The sequence below is a fragment of the Arachis stenosperma genome, chromosome 5 (genome assembly GCF_014773155.1).
Source record: "Arachis stenosperma cultivar V10309 chromosome 5, arast.V10309.gnm1.PFL2, whole genome shotgun sequence".
NCBI classification, from domain to species: Eukaryota; Viridiplantae; Streptophyta; class Magnoliopsida; order Fabales; family Fabaceae; genus Arachis; species Arachis stenosperma.
In genome coordinates, this window is record NC_080381.1 from 55695726 (window position 1) to 55717632 (window position 21907).

At 39.2% G+C, this 21907-nt stretch overlaps 2 protein-coding genes across 2 annotated transcripts; one reads left to right on the plus strand and one right to left on the minus strand.

The window, feature by feature from the left end:
* Positions 1-1483: 1483 nt before the first annotated feature.
* LOC130980808 (uncharacterized) lies at positions 1484-4938 on the plus strand. The gene is made up of 4 exons (XM_057904450.1): positions 1484-1663; positions 3496-3664; positions 4028-4046; positions 4653-4938. The coding sequence occupies exons 1-4, from the start codon at positions 1484-1486 to the stop codon at positions 4936-4938; spliced, it is 654 nt and encodes a 217-aa protein (XP_057760433.1).
* Positions 4939-10012: 5074 nt separating this feature from the next.
* Positions 10013-10711, minus strand: LOC130980809 (uncharacterized). The gene has a single exon (XM_057904451.1). The coding sequence runs from the start codon at positions 10709-10711 to the stop codon at positions 10013-10015; it is 699 nt and encodes a 232-aa protein (XP_057760434.1).
* Between the last annotated feature and the right edge of the window lie 11196 nt (positions 10712-21907).

Sequence of the window (21907 nt, forward strand, 5' to 3'; positions counted from 1 at the left end):
GGTAGCTCCCAAGAGGATTACTTTTCAAGAGGCAGGAGCTCCAAATTTTACATTACCACCTTTCCAAGCACATAATCCAAATCTGGGTGTAGATATTGAAATAAAAACTGCACTAATTAATCTGTTGCCAAAGTTTCACGGCTTACCTGCTCAAGAGCCTCTCAAGCACCTCAGAGATTTTCAGACAGCCTGTTCTACTGTTAGGCATAATGGTGCGATTGAGACTTCTATTTTGCTAGCCGCTTTTCCGTTTTCTCTTGAGAAAAAAGCGAGGGAGTGGTACTACACTCAACCGGAAGCAGTTGTTACTAACTGGGATATGCTCAGGAGAGAATTCCTAGAAAAATACTTTCCAGCTGAAGTTACTGATAGACTAAGGAAAGAGATTTCAATGATCATCCAGGGCGAATCCGAGACTCTCTACGAGTACTCGGAGCGCTTCACTAATCTCCTAGACCCATGCCCCCACCACATAATTGACAAGTTGGTGTTGATCAGCTACTTCACACAAGGCATGAAGCCTCAGGATAAGACTACATTAGATTGTGCAAGCAATGGTTCTCTGAAAAAGTACAAGACCACAGATGAAGCATGGCAACTGATCGACGACTTGGCTGAGTATGCTCGAACTCACAAGTGCAACAGGAATAACCACCCCAAGGCCGTGGCAGAGGTTTCCTCTAGCAACGAGAATACTGCTCTCACACAATCACTATGTGAGATGACCAACCTACTGAAGCAGATACATCTGGGCCAACAACAGTCTCAACTTCCTTCACCATAACCTAGTCAACAACTGGTTCCTCAGAGAGTATGTGGAATATGTGCTAATTATAGTCATTACATTGATGAATGTCCACAAATCCAACATGAGGACAAAACCTTGGCAGCTACTCACAATCTTTATGACTGCCCGAATCAAGGATACTATCAATAAGGTAGCAACTATAACCAGGGTGGAAACTTTAACCAAGTTTGGCAGGACAACTCCAACCAGGGTTGGAGAGATAATTCCAACCAGGAATGGAGGGACAACTATAATAGAGGAGACAGAGACAATAATAAAAATCAGAGGTGGAATAATAACAACAGACAGCAGAATCAGAACTATCCTTACAGAGCACCTCACCAAAGACAGTCCCAAGCACCACAAAACAATCAACAGCAGACCCCTCAGATTACTTACCCCCCTTCCTCTTCCAATGACGAGTTGCTACACTCTATTGATCAAAGGTAGAAGACAATGGAGAACAACCTCACTTCTACCTTGAACGGTCTGAACTCTACCTTGCAAGCAATTATATCACAGATTGGATCACCAAATAACTCCAACAACTAGCCTTCAAACTCCAGTGGAATTCCCTCTCAACCTTTACCCAACCCCAAGTGGGATATCAATGCCATCACTTTGAGATCCGGAACTACACTGCAAGAGAGGAATTCGGAGGAGCCAAGCTCACTAGAACACACCCTAATAGAGGACATGGTTGAAGTGGAGGAAGTTGAAGAAGAAGATGAAGTGCAAAACTTGGTCGAAGAAGAAATACCTTACCCCGGAAATGAAACACCAAAGGAAGCAGAAGCTGCAAATGATGCCATTCCTATCCCATTTCCACACCTTACACGGAAATCTAAAAAGCAGATGGAACTTGATCCCAAAATGGTAGAAATTTTCAAAAAGGTTGAGGTAACTGTTCCCCCTTTTTTATGTTATTCAACAAGTACCTAAATATGCAAAGTTTCTGAAAGATTTATGCATACACAAAGATAAAATTTATGAATTAGAAACTATTCCTTTAGGTAGTTCTATATCTGCTTTAATGAGAGGTATACCTGAAAAATGTAGTGATCCAGGTCCATGCATGGTTTACTGTACCATTGGAGGTGTATTATTTTCTGACTGCATGTGTGATTTAAGAGCGTTTGTTAGTATAATGCCATTGTCTATATATGATGCTTTGAGGCTCTCTCCCTTAAAAAGGTTGGCAGCTCGTTTTGTGTTAGCAGATAAAAGCATTATTACAATAGTTGGAATTGCTGAAGATGTATTAGTGAGCATTAAGGGGCTCACATTTCCCATCGACTTCTATATCCTAAAAATGCCCCCTAATAACTTAGGAAGACCGTCATCAATCCTGCTTGGAAGACCATTCCTGAAGACTTCAAAGTTCAAGCTGGATGCATTCTCAGGAACTTACTCCTTTGAGATAGATGGCAGAACAGTGAGTTTCAGTTTGAATGATAAGCACCCTTCGGAAGACCATTCTATCTTCCAGTGCGACGTCATTGATGAATCTGTAGCTGAAGTTCACCAAGAAGAAGTAGAAGAGAAGCACTTGGAGCAAGGTCCAAGTGTGGGGACACCCTCTGAAGATAATGAGGACGCTTTGCCATTCTAAATAACCCCGGATAATCTAGACCTAGCCATGAGCAGAGATCGGAATTGAAGCCCCTCCCTCCACACCTCAAGTATGCTTACCTTGAGGATAATCAGAAGTTCCCAGTTATCATTGCAAGGGAACTCACTTCCCAACAGGAGGAGCAGCTGCTCAGTGTGCTGAGACAAAACAAGAAAGCAATTGGGTGGAGCTTGGCGGATATAGTAGGGATCAGCCCTCAAGTTTGTGAGCACAAAATATTCTTAGAAGAGGGATCAAACCTTGTCCGTCAACCCCAAAGAAGACTGAATCTCACCATCTTAGAGTTTGTCAAGAAAGAAGTAACCAGGCTACTTGAAGCAGACATCATCTACCCCATTTCAGATAGCGAATGGGTCAGTCCTGTACAAGTGGTGCCCAAGAAGTCTGGGGTCACAACAATAAAGAATGAGTATGGAGAGCTCCTGACAACTAGAGTGCAAAATTCATGGAGAGTTTGTATTGATTACAGGCGTCTCAACCAAGCCACTTGTAAGGATCACTATCCCCTGCCATTTATTGATCAAATGCTTGATCGCTTGTCAGGTAAATCCAATTACTACTTTTTAGATGGTTATACAGGCTATTTTCAAATTCATATAGCTCTTGAGGATCAGGAAAAGACTACTTTTACATGTCCATTTGGGACTCATGCTTACAAGAGAATGCTTTTTGGCTTGTGCAATACACCAGCTACTTTCCAAAGGTGCATGATGAGTCTTTTCTCTGATCTTTTTGAGAATTGTGTGGAGGTTTTTATGGATGATTTTAGCGGATATGGTGATTCTTTTAGCCTTTGCTTGGATAGTTTATCTAGAGTATTAGACATGTGTGTTAGTTCAAACCTTATATTGAATTTTGAAAAGTGTCATTTTATGGTGAAACAAGGGATTGTTCTAGGACATGTTGTCTCTCATCTGGTATTTTTGTAGACCAAACAAAGGTAGATGTCATTTCTAGTTTGCTTTATCCCTCCTCTGTGAGGGAAGTCCGTTCGTTCCTTGGCCATGCAGGTTTCTATAGGAGATTTATTAAGGACTTCAGTAAGGTAGCTTTACCTTTATCCAGACTACTGCAGAAAGATATTGAGTTTGAGTTCAGCGAGGATTGCATGCAAGCATTTGATAAACTGAAGATCGCCCTGACTCAAGCTCCAATTGTGAGAGGACCAGACTGGAGCCAGCATTTTGAGATTATGTGTGATGCCTCCAACCATGCAGTAGGAGCGGCACTGGCTCAGCGCGAAGGTAAGGATCATTTCGTAATAGCTTATGTGTCTAAGACCTTAGACGCTGCTCAGTCTAATTACACTACTACTGAAAAGGAGCTTCTTGCTATTGTTTTTGCTCTAAATAAATTCCGAGCCTATTTACTTGGTACTAAGGTAGTAGTGTACTCAGACCATGCAGCTCTAAAATATTTATTAGCTAAAAAAGAGTCCAAACCAAGGTTGATACAATGGATACTGTTGCTGCAAGAATTTGACTTAGAAATTAAGGATAGGAGTGGTAACCAGAATTTAGTGGCAGACCACTTGAGTCACCTTGAGCACATTAAGGATGACTCCACTCCTATTAATGATGCTTTTCCATTTGATAGCTTGCATGCAGTATCTGAAGTAGCTCCTTGGTATGTACCTGTAGCTAATTATCTAGTTAGCCATACTTTCCCTCTCAATTTTACTAAGCATCAAAGAGACAAGCTAAAAAGCGAGTCCAAATATTATATATGGGATGATCCATATTTATGGAGGTGTGGTGCTGACCAGGTAATTAGAAGGTGTGTACCCCAATCAGAATTCCAATCCATTTTAGAGGCCTGCCACTCTTCTGAGAGTGGAGGACATTTTGGCCCTCAAAGGACAGCTAGAAAAATTTTAGACTATGGATTCTGGTGGCCTACTCTTTTTAAAGGTGCTGCTATCTTTTGTAAATCTTGTTCCCCATGCCAAAGGTTTGGTAATATATCCAAGAGGGATGAGATACCTCAACAGATTATGCTTTTCTGTGAAATTTTTGATGTTTGGGGTATTGACTTCATGGGTCCATTTCCAAACCCTAATGGTTACCTTTACATACTGTTAGCTGTAGATTATGTTTCTAAATGGGTGGAAGCAATTCTTACCCGTACTGATGATACTAACACTATTGTTTCCTTTGTTAGAAACCATATTATCTGTCGCTTTGGATCACCACGAGCAATCGTGAGTGACCAAGGCACTCACTTTTGTAACAGGAGACTAACAGGATTACTGAAGAAGCATGAAATTGTTCACAAAGTAGCAACAGCTTATCATTCCCAGACCAATGGACAAGCAGAGGTATCTAACAGAGAGATTAAACGCATTCTGGAAAAGATAGTAAAGCCTCATAGGAAAGACTGGAGTGCCAAGTTACAAGATGCGCTCTGGGCATATCGAACAGCGTACAAGACACCTATTGGGATGAGCCCCTTTCGCTTAGTGTACGGTAAGGCTTGCCACCTTCCAGTAGAAATGAAACACAAGGCCTTCTGGCTGTAAATGAATGCAACATGAATTTTAAGGAAGCTGGTGCTAAAAGGAAGCTGCAACTAGCAGAATTAGAGAACCTTCGCCTAGAAGCATATGACAACTCCAGGCGATACAAGAAAAAGATAAAGGCCGTCCATGACAAGCACATTAAAAGGAGAGAATTCAGACCAAGGGAGTTAGTTCTTCTTTACAACTCCAGACTGAGGCTTATGCCAGGCAAACTGTGATCAAGATGGGAAGGTCCCTACAGAGTAGAAAAGGCAGAGCCATAGCAGTTTTTCACCTGCGTCATCCTTCTAGCTCCAAATTCATTAAGGTTAATGGACACCGCCTAAAGCTTTATCATGGTGAGAAGATGAAGGATCACAAAGAGCTAGAGGTCTTCCTCCTGGAAGACCCACCAACAGAAGCAGAACGAGCCTAAAGACTGTCCAACTTAAGGACGTAAAAGTAAAGTGCTAGGTGGGAGACAACCCACCATAGTATGATCGTTCCGTTTCAATCTCAATTTTCTTTTTTCATTTTCTGCTTTATTTTTTCTTAGTAACTCTTCTCATAATCTCTGCACATAGTCTGCATTGGCATTCGCATTCTGCACATATATAAAAAAGGGGTAAAGAGCATGCAACGCGCAAGCGTTGCTGACGCGTACGCGTCATATGTGCTTTCGTAACACGAGGAAAAGAAGCAGAAAGATACGTGGGAGCTTGGCTGGAGGTGTGCCATAGGCACAAACACGCCCACGCGAATACGTCCCTGAAGCGTCCGCGTCACTTGCAAAATCAGCCTTCCACGCGTGCGCGTCACTCACGCGCACGCGTGACCCTACGATATCGACGTAATATAAGTGTCTGCCACGTGCACGCGTCACTCTAAATTTTGGCAATGTGCGTATGAATCAAAGACTTGTGCGTGCACGATGCTGCTTTCGCACCAATAACACAAATCAGGTCACGCGTATGCGTGACCCACGCGTCCGCGTTACCTGAACTTATCACAAACCACGCGACTGCATGCCCCACGCATCCGTGTCACATGCGACGCACAACTTATCCAGATCAGCGCCATATATCTTATCTTTTCTTTCCCAATCCTACTTTCTCTTATCCATTCTTATCTCTTTCTTCTCCCTGATTCCTTCTTTATTCTTTCTCACTTTTCACTCTCTCCTCCCTTATTTTTCACATCTATTATCAAGGTTATTTACTTTTCCATTATTCTTTTTCTTTTTATTTTCTTCTTCCTTTTTCTTTTTCCTCTCATTATCTACGTTTTCTTTTTCTTTCTTTTTCTTTTTATATTCTTTTGATTGGTGTTAGAAATTTAATTGGGTGATTGTTTTCTTCTATATCTTGCTTGTGAGTGTATTAAGGAACCGCTTGACAATTAAACATTACTTCTTAAAAGGGTTGCTTGCATGTTCACTTTAATACTTTCAATAACATATTTACCACGCATGCTAAGTGTTTGTGAAAAAGCTTGTATGGCATTGTGCATTATTTTAAATTATTCTACCACTCTAACGCCTATTTTTTCACAAAATTCCTTTTATATTTTATTGATTAAATATAATTGTCAATACAAAACAGATTTTTAGTTTGAAAGAGTTGATAATCTAACTTGGACATTTAATGCTTGATCTATGCTACTCATGCTTTTGCCGGCATGCCAATAAACATCTTGCATCTAATTGCCATCACATGCACTCGCTATGTTTCCATTGATGAACTGGTCACATGTAGTCATGACCATGTGTTAACGACATCCTTCTTTACCGTGCATTGATTATCACATATCCTATCCTCTTCCTTGCTCTAACCCTTGAAGTTTTAAAGTACTTACCTTTTCCCTTTCAGGATGGCCACCAAGAAGGGTAAAGAGAAAGCTACTCCCAAACCACCAGCAAGGAAAGGAACAAAAAGAGCACTAATGGCAGAGCCATCTTCAACAGCTGTAAAGCCCTCAACAAAGCGAATCAAGAGGATCATCAAGGTCGATGAAAAAGAGAAAGCCTTTCCAGCAAAGGACACTGCGTGGTTCACTAACCGCTACTGTGAGCAGATATTTCCCATCATGGCTGAGAAGAATTATAACAATGAGTACCTTCTCATCCTTCCGACCAACATTGTTGAATTTGTTGAGCCCCGAATTGAACAAAGACAATAGGGATTCTTACGAAGACAGCCACGGTAGGTTAATCTATCATGGGTAGTTGAATTCTACTCCAATTTTCACATGCCAACACTACAGTCTGTCTATGTCTGTCAGAAGCAAGTCCCCATAACTGAAGAGGCCATTCAACGAGCTTTAGATCTTCCCCCTGCTCCTGAAGGATTGGACGCCTTTCAAGAAGCCTCTGTCCAATGCCAGACATACAAATTTGACTGGGACGTCATTCTCAGAGTTATAGCACAACCTGGCAGCAGATGGATCTATGGATACCATCGATCCCGACCTAAAGGGATATTGGCTTCAGCATTTACCTTGGAGGCTTGAGTATGGGTGCAGATTATGTCCCACTACATTTTTTCGAGAACTCATGAGTCCTCCTTCACCGCAGACATTACTGTTCTACTCTGGTGTATCCTTACAGACCAGCACCTCAATTTACCAAGACACATCCGGAATGCTATAGGACACGTACAAATTGTGGGCAACTAACCTTTTCCCACCTTGGTTTCAGATCTAGTCTCAGCAGCCGGAGTCTCTTACAGAGCTGGGGATATCAAGACCATACTTCTGCGAAATGATCAGTACGTCCCTAATGGGAAGTATATCAGACCTCTGGCGGCCACGACTAGCCGGCCTGCAGACTCGGCCGGAGATATTCCTTCTCCTTCCACATCACAAGCACCTCCAACAAACCAACTGCTCCATTAGATACTTGAGAGATTGGACCGGCTGGACGGGCAAGGAAAGCGAAGAGAGCGTCATAACAAGCACTGATTTACATACCTCAAGGAGCTGCTTGTTGGCAACCACTCACCCGAGGAAGATCCAGACTCCACTTCATTTACCAGCACCGGGAGCCATAACGGTCCCGCTTGTAGAGACACTGCTACAAGCCCCTCTTTGTTCCTGACAGATGGCACCGAGGACGGTGCAAAGCTTTAAGTGTGGAGAGGTCGGTCAGTACCCGATTTCTGGAGGTAATTTCTCTTCCTTAAACACCAATAAAATATGATATTTATTTATTTTCTTTTGATTAGGATAGGATAGATTGCATAGTAATAGGTTATTTGCATGCATGATCTATTTGGTTGAAATATAATAAGTTCTTTTTAAAACCCTATTTTTTAAAAATTTCACTAATTTAAAAGAAAATCTTTTCGTTAAAACTTGTTTGAAGTTGTATTTGGAACATAAAATGATAGCTAAAGAACACACAATCCGTGAGATTTCAGCTTAATTACATGGTTGCATTATTCAACCATAATATTTTATTCTTGTGTATTTTCTTCTCTATGATTGTAATCTTTATTTTGTTCCCTCCTATATGTCCAATAGTTAATGTGTTATATGCATGCATATGATTGAGGCCATTAATTTTTTTAGCTCACTTTTCCAAATAGCCTACCCTTTCAATTACCCTTGTTAGCCACTTCGAGCTTTTTAAATCTCATTTGTTCTATATTTTACCACATTACTAGTCTTAAGCGAAAAAATAATTAAATACCCCAATTGAATCATTGGTTAGCTTAAGTTAGAGATTGTGTATCAATTGAGTATGGGAAGATCGTGGGAACATGGGTTAATAAAGGAATATGTCATGATAAAATAAAGGGAATTTGGGTACCTACTCATGTAAGACCAGAAAAATTAAAAATCCATGTGCATTGATAATGTTATGTTTATTTTTATATTTAAAAAAAACAAAAAATATTCAAGTAATTAAGTAAATAAATAAATAAATAAGGGGACAAAATTACCCCAATGCTAAGTTAGGTTAATAAAAAGATCAATGCATAGATGGTAAAAAAATTATAAGAAAAGGGTGATGCATGAGTATATAATGCAAAAGTGAGAATTTTGGGTAGCTAGGCATGATTTAAGAAGAACATAGAGTATGTACAGGTAAGAGCTTAGTGCTTGTCCCCAAGCAAGAAATGAATTATTAGGAAGAAAGAATGAATTGGAAAAAGATGTTCATGCTAGCAGAATGTTATTGATAGTTCATGGGATTTTATGTTGATATGCACATACTCACTTCTTATTGATTCTTAGGCTTTAGAAAGTCTCCTTCAAGCTTCAAGTATCATACTGCTATGACCTCTCATTATTCCTTTATCCTTGGCTATTACTTTGTTCAAAGCTTTATTTGAGTGTCATGTGTAGCAAGTTCATTTTCTTTTCTTTATACTTGACACATTATTCACCATGGACACTTGGCTCACCTTTCCCTTTAAACATTGATGCCCAGCACCTTTTTGGTTACTAAATGCCTTGTAGTTAGGTTGCTCTTGATAGTGGATTTTCAGCTGATGATCCCGGATTAGTTAATCCAAGTCACCGAGTGTTGAAGCACTCCAAAGAGCTTAGTAGTCCAAGCAGATCCTAATACATAGACACCACAGGCATATATTTTTAAGGTTCAAGCTATTGGTGTCTAGCTTTGTTTCTTTTTTTCTTTTTTTTTTTTGTTTTCTTTGATTCTGCCATCTTTTGGCTATCTCTTTTCTTTCTTTCTTTTTATTTTTCTTTTGAACCAAGGATTTTCTTATTGAGATTCATAGACAGTAGATCACTCTATTCTTAGAAAAAGGCATCCTAGCCCTTTATTCACTAAAAGTGAGTCTTTATACAATCACACACAAACCACCACTTACTATTATTCTACTTCTTTCTAACAGAGAACTATCTCATGCCACATTCAAACACTTCTTTTATTGAATTAAAGATGCAGGGGACAGAACATGCTCTTAGTCAAGTGAAAGTAAACACACAAGCACAACTTAAACTAGCTTACTTATTTTAAGATAATGCAAAGACTATTAAAATGACAACTTAAAGATGCAAGGACACTTCAAACAGATAGAATGCATGCTTTTTCTTTGTAGTGATGAATAAGGAACAAGTCCACCTTTTATTTGTCATGCTTCTTCTTTCTTCTTTCATATACTTGGTTGTTGGAGTTCCCTGTGTCCATGTTTGTTGTCTGTTGACCCCTCCAAAACCCAGCTTTGTTCATCGTCTCCTCCACTCTATCTTCAAGCATCATGGCTTTGTTTGCTTCTATTTCACTTTTCTTTTTGAAGAACTCTTCATATGTTGGGAATGCTGGATCCATGTTGTGCAGATGTTCACCAATATAATTCAGTTTGATTTGACTATTAATGTTGTAATCGGCTTGGACTTCATATCTTGCATCTTGGAGAGTCGTAAACTCATTGAGAGCTCTCATGGTTTCGGCCTGCATTTGTGCTAACTTCCCAAATGCCTCATGAGATTGAAAGGCATGCTCCTCTTGCATTGCAACGAATTTTGACTCAAACTCATTTTGTTGGTTCATCATTTTCAGCTGCCATTCTTGTTGTTCTTGGTGATGCTTCAAGTATTGTGAATGGTACTCTTGTTGCCTTTCTTGAATTCTTGTGTATTGGTGTGACAGTCTTCCAATTGCTTCTTGCATTTGGGTCATATCCATATTGCCATGTGGGAAAAAGTGCGGCTGTTCCTCCTCTTCTTGTGGTTCTTCTTCTTGGTGTAACTCATCTTCTTCCATTGGTTCTTCTCTTTGCCTTCTTGGTCTTCGGCCATGATGTGCTTCGGGAGTTATTGTCATTCTTTCAATGGTTATGGGCAAGCCTTGGCCTATCCACTTTGGATTCTCATCTTCCAGTGGTATTTTAGCCTTCACACATAACCTCTAAATGGTACTTGGATAGTACAACCAAGATCCGGCCGCATTCTTCTCGGCAATCCGTTGGATATCTTTTGCAAGAATCTCATGGACTTTGATCTCTCCTCCTACCATGATGCAATGCAACATCACAGCTCTCTCCTTGTTAACTTCTGATGTGTTTACTGTGCCCAGAATTGATCTTTTTATCAGCTCATACCATCCTTTGGCTTCCGGGGTGAGGTCACATCTCTTCAAATACTTATATCGGTTCTTGCCATCTCCTTCCCATTCGGAGTTCTCTAAACAAATATCTCTAGCAATCTCATCATAATCCTGATCCTCATTCAACCTTTGTTGGTATCCTGGTTCATTAAAGCGGACTGACTTTAGCCCCAAGACTTTCTTGATTGCATTCGAGCTAAAATCTACTTCCACTCCCCGCACATAGCTCTTGTATGTTGGTGGCTCACGCATGTCAAGCCTCGGGATGTTGGCATAGAACTCTCTTACAATATTGGCATTGATTCGGGTATCTGGTGATGTAAGCTCCTCCCACCTCCTCTTTTGAATTTTGTTCTTCATTTCTTGACATCCATCATCCGGAAATAAGAATGGGATTTCTGGATAGATCTTCTTGTTGTTCATCCACTCCATTTGAAATTGATGGTATGAAGACTTGAACCTCCATCGGTCATATTCAGGGGTGCTCTCCTCCACCATAGGTTCTTTTCCTTTTCTTCGTTTGGTTCTTGATGAGGAGGCCATGATCACTTAGTTGGTGGAGTTTTGTAAGGTTAGAGGGGGTGTGAAGAGTGTTGGAGAGTTTGATGTGAGTTTGGAGCACAAAGAGGTGAGACCGAATTGGTTGGGGTAAGAATTGATGAAGGGAGGTTTAGATTGTTGGAAAGAAGTGTAGCTTATGATGAAGGATGAAAGAATTTAGGTTTCAAAGCCACAAGGATTCGGTTATGTGCATGGCTAAAAGGTGGTGAGCTTTTTAAATGAGCAATGAAAGGCTAGGATGCACTTGGACTTAAGGGAATCAAAGATATGTATGTAAGGATGAATGAAGACAAAATATGCTCATTGCCTTGCCTTTGCCGTGACCATCTTCTGAGGAATGGCAGATTCTCTTTTTGATGTGATGATATTTTGTCCTCATGCTATGCTTTCCTTTGTCTTGTCTCTTTCATTGAAGATTCTTTGACTACCTAATCATCACAACAAGACAACACATATTAGCTTATCCAACCGTGGCTAGAGTTGTTCTTTTTATAACAAAACAATTAATTAAACCGTGACACTCTCTTAGGAGGACACCAAACTTAGTGTTTGGTCATGTATAAAGAAAATAAGTCTCCTCCTCCAATTAGTGCAATTCCAATGTCAAATGTTCATAAGAATTGTTTTTGTTACACTTTTTTTTCTCTCTTTTTTTTCATGAAGGATCAATTGTGTCTCTAAATTGGTACATCAAAGTTTGGTGGACACCAAACTTGTTTCTTGACAAAAGGTGCCTCACAATTGATGCCTTCATTACCGAAAAGGATTTTTCTATTTATGAAATTTTGGAAAATAACAATTGTATGATTATTGATGCATGAATTCCTAACTTTCATGAAGTTATGTGAACACCAAACTTAGTGTTTGGCTATATGCTTTATCAAGACACTTTAAGCATGTAAAACGGAATTATTGCTTGAAAGCATACCAACTTCAGATAATGCATGCAGTTAATGATCCTGTTCATGAGAGGAAAGGGGGTTCATGCTCAAATGATCATAACTTATTGAATTTTAAAATGACATGAATTTTAAAGCATGGGTTGCCTCCCATGAAGCGCTCTTTTATTGTCATTAGCTTGACATTGAGGCTCTCTTTTATGGTGGTTGGTGCTTGTAGGGCCTCAATTTGTCTCCCCTGACTGTGATTCTCTTCTTTGTTTTCTGGTGTTCAATCTCAGCATGCTCTAATGAGAGTATGTTGCTGACAATGTAGTAGTCCTCATTTAGTTGATTTGACCCCAGCTGTTGATATATCAGCTGTACTTTGTCACCTTTGGAAAGCCCCTCTGTTGGAATCTTCCTATTCTTCCAACCCCTTTTTGTCTTGTTCCTACTTTTCATCCTTCCTTTTGTTGATCTTTCTTTTCTGGCCATGGGCTTCTCTTGGGGACCTCTCTTCTTTGTGGCTAATATTCCAATATCTTCTTGAGCTTCCTCATTAATTTGCACAATCCTTGTCCTTGGGGTGTTGCTGTGACTTTCCTTGTCATTTTCTTCCTTCAGCTGTGATCCTCCCTTATCAATTTCCATAGAGTCTTTCTTCTTTTCATTAAACTGTGCCTCTGGTAAGACCTTCAGAATGACCCTCTGATCATGCATCCTGAAAGTTAACTCCCCTTTCTCTATGTCTATGATGGCTCTAGCCGTGGCCAGAAATGGCCTTCCTAGTATAACAGAGTCACCATCATCCTCGTCTGACTCTAGAACCACAAAGTCAGCAGGGTATATAAAGCTGTCCACCTTGACCAACAGATTTTCAACTACACCCCTAGGGTGCACCATTGATTTATCTACAAGCTCCAGTGACATTTGTACTGGTTTGACTTCTTCTATATGTAGCTTTTTCACCAGGGAGGATGGTATTAAATTAATGCTTACTCCGAGATCGCACATTGCCTTAGTGATGGTCACTTCCCCAATGATGCAAGGTAACAAGAAACTCCCTGGGTCCTCAAGCTTGGGGGGCAGCCCTTTTTGAATTAAGACTCTGCATTCCTCAGTGAGTGATACGATTTCCTTCTCATCCCAACTTCTCTTTTTATTGATAAGATCCTTCAAGAACTTGGCATATAGAGGCATTTGCTCAAGGGCTTCAGCTAGAGGGATGTTGATTTCCAGCTTCTTGAAGGTCTCAAGGAATTTGTGGAAATGTTGGTCCTTAACCTCTTTGTTGAACCTTTGAGGATATGGCAGTGGAGGTGTAATGTTCTTTCCTATTTGCTGCTGTCCTTGAGTCATTCCCCTTGAGCTATGTGGCTGGTTCTCCTGTTCTTTGAGTTTCTCATTGCTTTTGGTTGGCACCACAACTTGCTCCTTAGCTTGATCTGCTTTTGTTTGTTTCTCATCCTCTGTTGGTTCTTTGATGCTCTCTTTTTGTTTCTTTGTAGTGTCATTGTTGCTCATCAATATTCTCCCACTTCTCAATTGTATTGCCTTGCATTCCTCCTTGGGATTTGGGATTGTATCACTAGGCAGTGAGCTTGAAGGTCTCTCAACAGAAATTTGCTTGGAGATTTGCCCGATCTGCCTTTCTAGGCTCTTTATGGAGGCCTCATGGTTTTTGTTTGTCATTTCTTGTAGTTTCATCATTTTTTCTATCATGGTTTCTAAGTTGGTGATTCTTTGGGGGTTCAGGTGGTGCTTGTGGTGGGTTATGAGCTGTGGTTGGTGGATGATAGGAATTTTGGTTGGTGGATTGGTACTGGTTGAGGTTGGGGTAATTGTTTTGAGGTTTTCTATAGGTATTTTGGTTGGTTTGCTGCTGGTTGAAATTTTGATTGTGTCTTGGGTTATTTTGGTTTGAGTTTCTCTGCCATGGTTGTTGGTTTTGGTTGTGAGTATCTCCCCATCTGAGGTTGGGGTGATTCTTCCATGAGGGGTTGTATGTATCACCATAGACTTCATTTGGATTAGAGTGCATGTACTGAACTTGTTCTTGCTGTTGCTCTTCTTGAACTTCTTCATTTTGTCCCCATGCGGCTGATGGTTGGCTAGTGTTGACTGCTGCAACTTGGAGGTTGTCAATCCTCTTGGTCATTTGCTCAAATTGTTGTTGAATTTGCTGCTGCATTAATTTGTTTTGAGCCAGGATTGAATCCACTCCTTCTAGCTCCATTACTCCTCTTCTCTGTGATGGTTGGCGACTTCTTTGATGAGCAAAGAAGTATTGATTGTTGGCCACCATATCAATAAGTTCTTGAGCCTCCTCTGCAGTTTTCATGAGTTGCAAGGAACCTCCAGCTGAGTGATCCAAGGATTCCTGAGACTTCAGTGTTAAGCCTTCATAGAAGTTTTGCAGCTTCTCCCATTCATTAAACATGTTGGAAGGGTATTTTCTGACTAGAGCTTTGTACCTCTCCCATGCCTCATAGATGGGTTCATTCTCCATTTGTGTGAATGTTTGTACCTCGGCCTTCAACCTTATGACCCTCTGTGGTGGATAAAACTTGGCAAGGAACTTGGTTACCAAGTCATCCCAATTGTTGATGCTGTCTCTTGGAAAGGATTCCAACCATTGAGTGGCCTTGTCCCTGAGAGAGAATGGGAATAGCATCAATTTGTAGCTGTCAGGAGGTACTCCATTAGTTTTGACAGTGTTGCATATCCTCAGGAAGGTGGATAAATGTTGATGTGGGTCTTCAAGTGATCCTCCACCAAAAGAGCAATTATTCTGAACCAAAGTGATGAGTTATGGCTTAAGTTCAAAATTGTTTGCATTGACATTTGGAGCCAAGATGCTGCTTCCACAATGTCTAGGATTGGCAAAGGTATAGGAAGCCAAAACTCTCCTCTGAGGTGGGTTGCCATTGTTGTTGTCTGCTCCACCTGGTGGATTAGTTGAATGTTCCTCCATCTCATGAAATTCTTCTTCTGATTCCTCTTCTCCAACAATATTTTTCCCTCTTTCAGCTCTCCTTAACCTCCTGAGGGTCCTCTCATCTTGTTCATGAAAATTTAGTGTGGTTCTTCTTGTACCTGACATACAAGCATAACATAAGAAATGTACACACCAATGATACTTCAATCTACTGCTAAATTGAAGTTTTGGTTAGTTTAAGCAAAAAGTCAAACAGTTAGTGGGTTAATCAAGAATTAAGAAAAAGTGCTTGATCTAAATTACCACCTCACTTAATCATTGTCAATCTAATCAATCCCCGGCAACGGCGCCAAAAACTTGATGGGAATTATTTTGGTGGAAAAATGAATTTCTCCCAAAACAATACCAATCTAACCGGCAAGTGCACCGGGTCGCATCAAGTAATAAAACTCACGGGTGTGAGGTCGATCCCACAGGGATTGAAGGATTGAGCAATTTTAGTTTAGTGGTTGAATTAGTCAAGCAAATCAAGATTTGGTTGATTGATTGATGAATTGCAGAATTTAAATTGCATTAAAAGTAAAGGGAATGAGAAACTGGTATGAATTTAAAGAGAACAGAAATTAAGATGCTGAAGCTTAAGAAGCAAGGAATTAAATGGCAGAAATTTAAAGAGCAAGAAATGTAAATTGCAAGAATCTTAAATGACAGGAAATGTAATTGGCTTGGAATGTAAAGGGGATTGGGACTTGGATTTGCAGGAAGTAAACAAAGAAAAGTTAAATTGCATCAAACAGAAAGTAAATGGGAATTGGGGTTGAATCAGATTCAAACAGAAAAGTAAATGAACAAGTAAAGCAAGAGCAGAAAATTGAAAATGGGGAAATTTGATCTCAGGACCCAGAGACTAGAAAACCAAGTCTAGATCTCAATGCCTTCCTAGATCCAACAAGAACAATAGAAAAGGAATTGTAAATTGCAGGGAAATTAAATGAGAAAGCAAGTAGCAGAAATGGAAATTCAATTTGCAGTGAAAGTAAACAAGATCCAAGGTGAGATTGAAACAGAATTCCTTCAATTCTCCAACCCAAGATCCAAGACAAGAGTAATTGAAAGTGAAAGCAATTAAACTCAGAAAATAAAGATCACTCAAGCTCCCAAAACATGAAAAGAAAACTCTCTAAAAACTCTAAAAAGGGAAGCTCCCCGACTAACTTGAATCTTAGCCTATTTATACACTTTCTTCAATTGATCTTCAAGCCTTGAGTTGGGCCTTTGCTCTTGATGGAATTGGGTTGAAAGAGGCCTTGGTTGATTGCTCTTGAAGCTTGGAGAGAAACCCAAGTGAACCAATTGAACCGGATTTGGGTTTTGCAAAGTTGGATTCAAAGTTAGCCTCAAAGTTAGGGGGCTAACTTTGAAGCTAACTTTTCATATCAGCAAACATCTCTTCCTGCCACTCACGTTGGTGCCAACGTTAGGGGGCTAACTTTGACCCTAACGTTGGCCTTGCTTTGTATGCTTGTGGCGCCAACGTTAGCCTCCAAGTTAGGGGGCTAACGTTGGCGCAAACGTTGGCACACCCTGGAGGAGATTTCTCATGCCAACGTTAGCCTACAAGTTAGGGGGCTAACATTGGCGCAAACGTTGGCACCCTGGGAAGCAAATCTTCATGCCAACGTTAGCCTCCAAGTTAGGGGGCTAACGTTGGCGCTAACGTTGGAACACCCTGGGAAGCATTTTCAATTCCCAACGTTAGCCTCCAAGTTAGGGGGCTAACGTTGAGGCTAACTTTTCATTCAAAAGTTTGTGCCAACGTTTGAGGGCTAACTTCAAGTCCAACTTTATTCTTCCTGGTTCAATTTCACTTGTTTCATTGTCTTCTCTTAGCCTCTAGCCATTCCTTCTCACTTCAATCCTTTTCCAAGCTTTCTTCACCTATCATAAATCAACCAAACACATCAAAGCTATGCTCAAAATCATGAGATATTCATTCTATCCTAATATGCACCAATTATGGCATCAAACCTCATGAAATTGCATTAATTTATCTATGGTTGATTTAATCAAAGGAAACATGAAAATCTACCTAAATTGGCTTGCTTGTGGCTTAAGAAAGTGCATAATTCAAGTGAAAACAAAAGAAAAAGACTAGTAAAACTAGGCTAAGATGACTTGTCATCACTTAGGTTAATCAAAGGATTCAATTTATAGCTCACTTAACTATATATATATCCTCACCTTTACTTTGGCCCCATTACAACCTTGAAAATACCTCATGATGTTTGCATTGGTACATTAATTATTTGTTGATTAAGTTAGGTGAAGAACAAAATTTAGAAAGCATGACTAGAGAAAAGTAGAGTGATTACCCTATACACTTGAGTGATTAGAGTGCACATACACCATCAGTGAGGGTTCAATGCTTAATTCTATGTTCCCTGCTTTCATGAGCTGTCTTCTCACAAGTTTACCTGTCTTTTACTGTATAATTTTAATTAGTGAAATTTGATTTATGTTTATCTTGAAGAACTTATTTACTTTTAACCAAATAGACAAAATCATCTTAGCATATAGTTGCATTCATAGGTTGCATTGCATTGCATGAGTCTTACTTTTCCTACTTGTTTATTTTATCTCCTTGAGCTAAGCATGAGGACATGCTAATGTTTAAGTGTGGAGAGGTTGATAAACCACTATTTTATGGTTTATCTTGTGTTTAATTGAGTGGTTTTATCAAATCTTTACCCACTTATTCATATGAACTGCATGATTTTACAATCCCTTCCTAAGTTTGTTCTATGGTTGAAAACTTGCTTCCTAGAGATTTTTAATTTGTGTATTTCAATTCTCCTTTATACCATTCGATGCCGTGATCTGTGTGTTAAGTGTTTCAGGCTTCACAGGGCAGGAATGACTTAGAGAATGGAGAGGAAGCTTGCAAAAATGGAAGGAACACAAGAAATTAAGGAGATAACCAGCGAGCATTGGCGCGAGCACATGGCTTATGAGAGCGCACGGAATGGAGAAAATTGCATCGACGCGTGCACGTGCCTGACACATACGCGTGACTTGTGTGATCTGCAGAAATAACAGAAAATGCTGGGGGCGATTTTGGGCTGAGCTTTGACCCAGTTTTTGGCTCAGAAACACAGAATAAAGCCAGAGAATGTGCAGAGACTCAAGACACATAAATACACATTCTCATTAGGATAATTTTAGAATTTTAAATCTGAATCTAGAGAGGAACTACTCTTCCTCTAGGTTCTCTTTACATTCATAGTTTATTAGTTCTATGCTTTTTGCCTCAGATATTGAAGAGTCATCACCTCTGTTGAAGATACTATTCTAGTTTGTTTCCTTACTTGCTCTTTTATTTATTCCATATTCTTAATTCTTGTTTAAAGTTGTAATTGGATTATTTTTATGGATTGTTGATACAGAGGATTACTTTTATTTTTAATTAACTTTCAAGTCTCTATTTTATTTAACTTATTATGTCTTCTTCTTATATTTTTCTGAGTATTATATTCATGTCAATGGAGTAGATTCCCTACTTGACATGGGGGTTGATTAAAAGGAGACACTTGAGTTAGAAGGCTTAAGTGAAGATTAAACTGGAAGTTGTTGGCTAGTTCTGTAATTACTAACGCTAGACCTTCCCAAGGGAGAGGACTAGGATTTGTGAATAAGAGTTAGCTCAATCACTTGACTTTCCTTTATCTAGTAAGGATTAACTAAGTGAAAACAACAACCTTTTTGATACTACACCTAAAAGATCCCAACAAGGATAGAACTTCCATTTGATCATTCCCCCAGTCAAGGCCTTTTTATTTAGAATATTAATAATTATTCTTAGTTTTTATTTCTTTAATTTACAACTATTTAATTGCTCATTATCCAACTCAACTCTCTTAAACCCCCTAATTAATAAATTAGCATTCTCTATGCAACTCGTTGGGAGACGACCTGGGACTCATACTCCCAGTATTTTATTTCTAAAATTTTGTGACAACTCTTTTAAATTGATACGCGAAATCTTCATTGGTTAAGAGCTACACTTGTAACGCTGTTTTCTCTATAAACTCTTGATCGGTGATTTTCCGCCACGTCAATTATGTCTACCAAAAACAATATATATATATATATATATATATATATATATATATATATATATATATATATATATATAATTTCACAACTAAAAAGGTTCAGGAACATATTGATGATTCATTTACCAAGCATAATAATTTTACTCAAACCACCATATTGTATGCTCAAAATAATTTAGAACAATTATTGAGTCATGTATTTATTGGTAAAAGGCTTAAATCCTACTTATTATATGTAACTGAACTACTCTACCTATCTAAATTACAATCACACCAGTCACCAGGTATGGATTTTAGTCTGTATCTAAGTCATTACATTTAGATAACATCCCCAAATAATGTGGGACTGTAGCAATAAAAAAAAATCTATGTGTGTATGGTTAATTTCAAATGCACTGAAGAAAATATTCAGCCTTTACTATATTCAAACTTTGTTATATATAATTAAATCCAAATTTTTCAAGCTTATTTTGAATCATTGCCAATAATTGTCTATTAATTATATCAAATGTTCACAAAACCATGTTTAAAAATACTACTATTTCACACACACACATAAAATCTCTTCCATTACTACAAGTTTCCATATTACTACTATTTCACACACACACATAAAAATACAACCTGCCATATTATATAGGGGAATTTTTGTTTTGGTGAAAAGTTAATTTCATTGAAGAGACAAGTTTTTAATTAAAAAATAATTTCCACTATATTAAAATCGAATTTCAATGTGTACAGGATATGGTTGGTAGAGACGGGAATCGCGGTCGTGGTCGTGGCCGTGGCCGAGGCCGAGGCCAAAAGGGTTATCCAGCTATTGTACATATCTCTGGTAAAGACGGAGATCGTGGCCATGGTCGAGGCCGAAAGGGGAGGCCCAGGCTTTTTACTGGTCGCCTGCTTGACTTACATGCAGATCCATACACTCTCGTTGGGTCATCATCAGGCATGACTGTTCTGACTAGTGGGAGACCGCCACCTATTGCTACTACTACCCCCTCTCGTCAAGAGCCTCAGATACACATGATGCCTACTCCGGGTGCACCAAGATCATGCGCTCAACAAGCCAATGAACATCCCGACACTACCTCAAATGGTGTGCAGAGTGATCCAGCTATTGTAGCTCCCAGTCGAGCAGGATCTTGTGGGGAAAAACAAACCACATCTTCTGGTAGCCAAGATACTCAGGGTCCAGGAACATCCAGTGCCACTGGTCACTCCGCACAAGTGCTCTTAAGCTTAGATATGATGGTGCCAAATGGTTTGTCATTTGCTTTAAATTTTATGAATAGCATGTCTCATTTTTATGAAATAACGTCTTTATAATTAGTTAGAATCTAGGCTTGCTGATATAAACTTCTACTAATCATTAGCCAAGGAATATACACAATAATCCCTCTGATCTCCTCTTTTAGTTTAAATTAATGTTGGTGGTAGGTCAGATATAGATATTGATGATATCAGCTAATGTCCCTTTCTATATATTATGAGATTTTATTGTGAAAACTTGCTGGGACCTCACGTTTTTACTAGAAATTCAAGAGTCTTCTTCCAAACTTAAAAGCTATTTTTCATTTTTCTTTTTCAACTACATTGTTCCTATGATTATGAAAATTGTCTATCACACTAAACAGATATACCTTGGAATTATTGATGTAGTTGGCACCCACATAAGCCTGGCTTGAAGCGCATTTTTCAGGTTTTTAAAGAAAATTACAACCAGTCTTGGCTGAGTTTTGATGAGGCAGATGATGATACTCGAAAAATATGGTGGACAGAATGGAGGATAAATTTTATCTATCTTATTTTACGTATTTTACAATCTTATATATTATAGTATGTTATATAATAGCAAGATGTTATTTCTTTTTTTAAAATAGAAATGCTTTGACATTCTTGATACGGAAGAGGATGACATCTATCAAGCTTGGAGGTTTAGGGCAGCCAAACGCCTACGAGGTATGCTCCATGCCATTCGCAAAAAAGGAACCCGTCCATATTGGAAACTACCAGAAGTTCTTGGTGAATTGATGAGACGTTGGGACACTAATGCCTATAGACAATTACAGGCGAGAAATACAACTGCTAGAAAATCAACTTGAGGCACCTCTCTTTACACTGCAGGAGGCACCACCTTTCCAGAAGCGAGGTTATGCTTGGTAATTTGTTTATTGTCGAAATTTGTTAGCACCTGCATTTAGAACTAGATATGAGATTGAAATGATTTACAATCTAGTTTGTTGATGTTTATGAATACTTCTTACAAAAAATATGTAATCTGGTTTGATGCACTGTTTTTCTCATTGTTCCTTAGTATGTTTGTCCTAGCTTGAACAACTAGCTGAAGTAGGATTTTTATTGGAGAGACACATTCTTGTTCTATTTAATTTTTTGATAGATTTTGAGAGATAGAAATAAT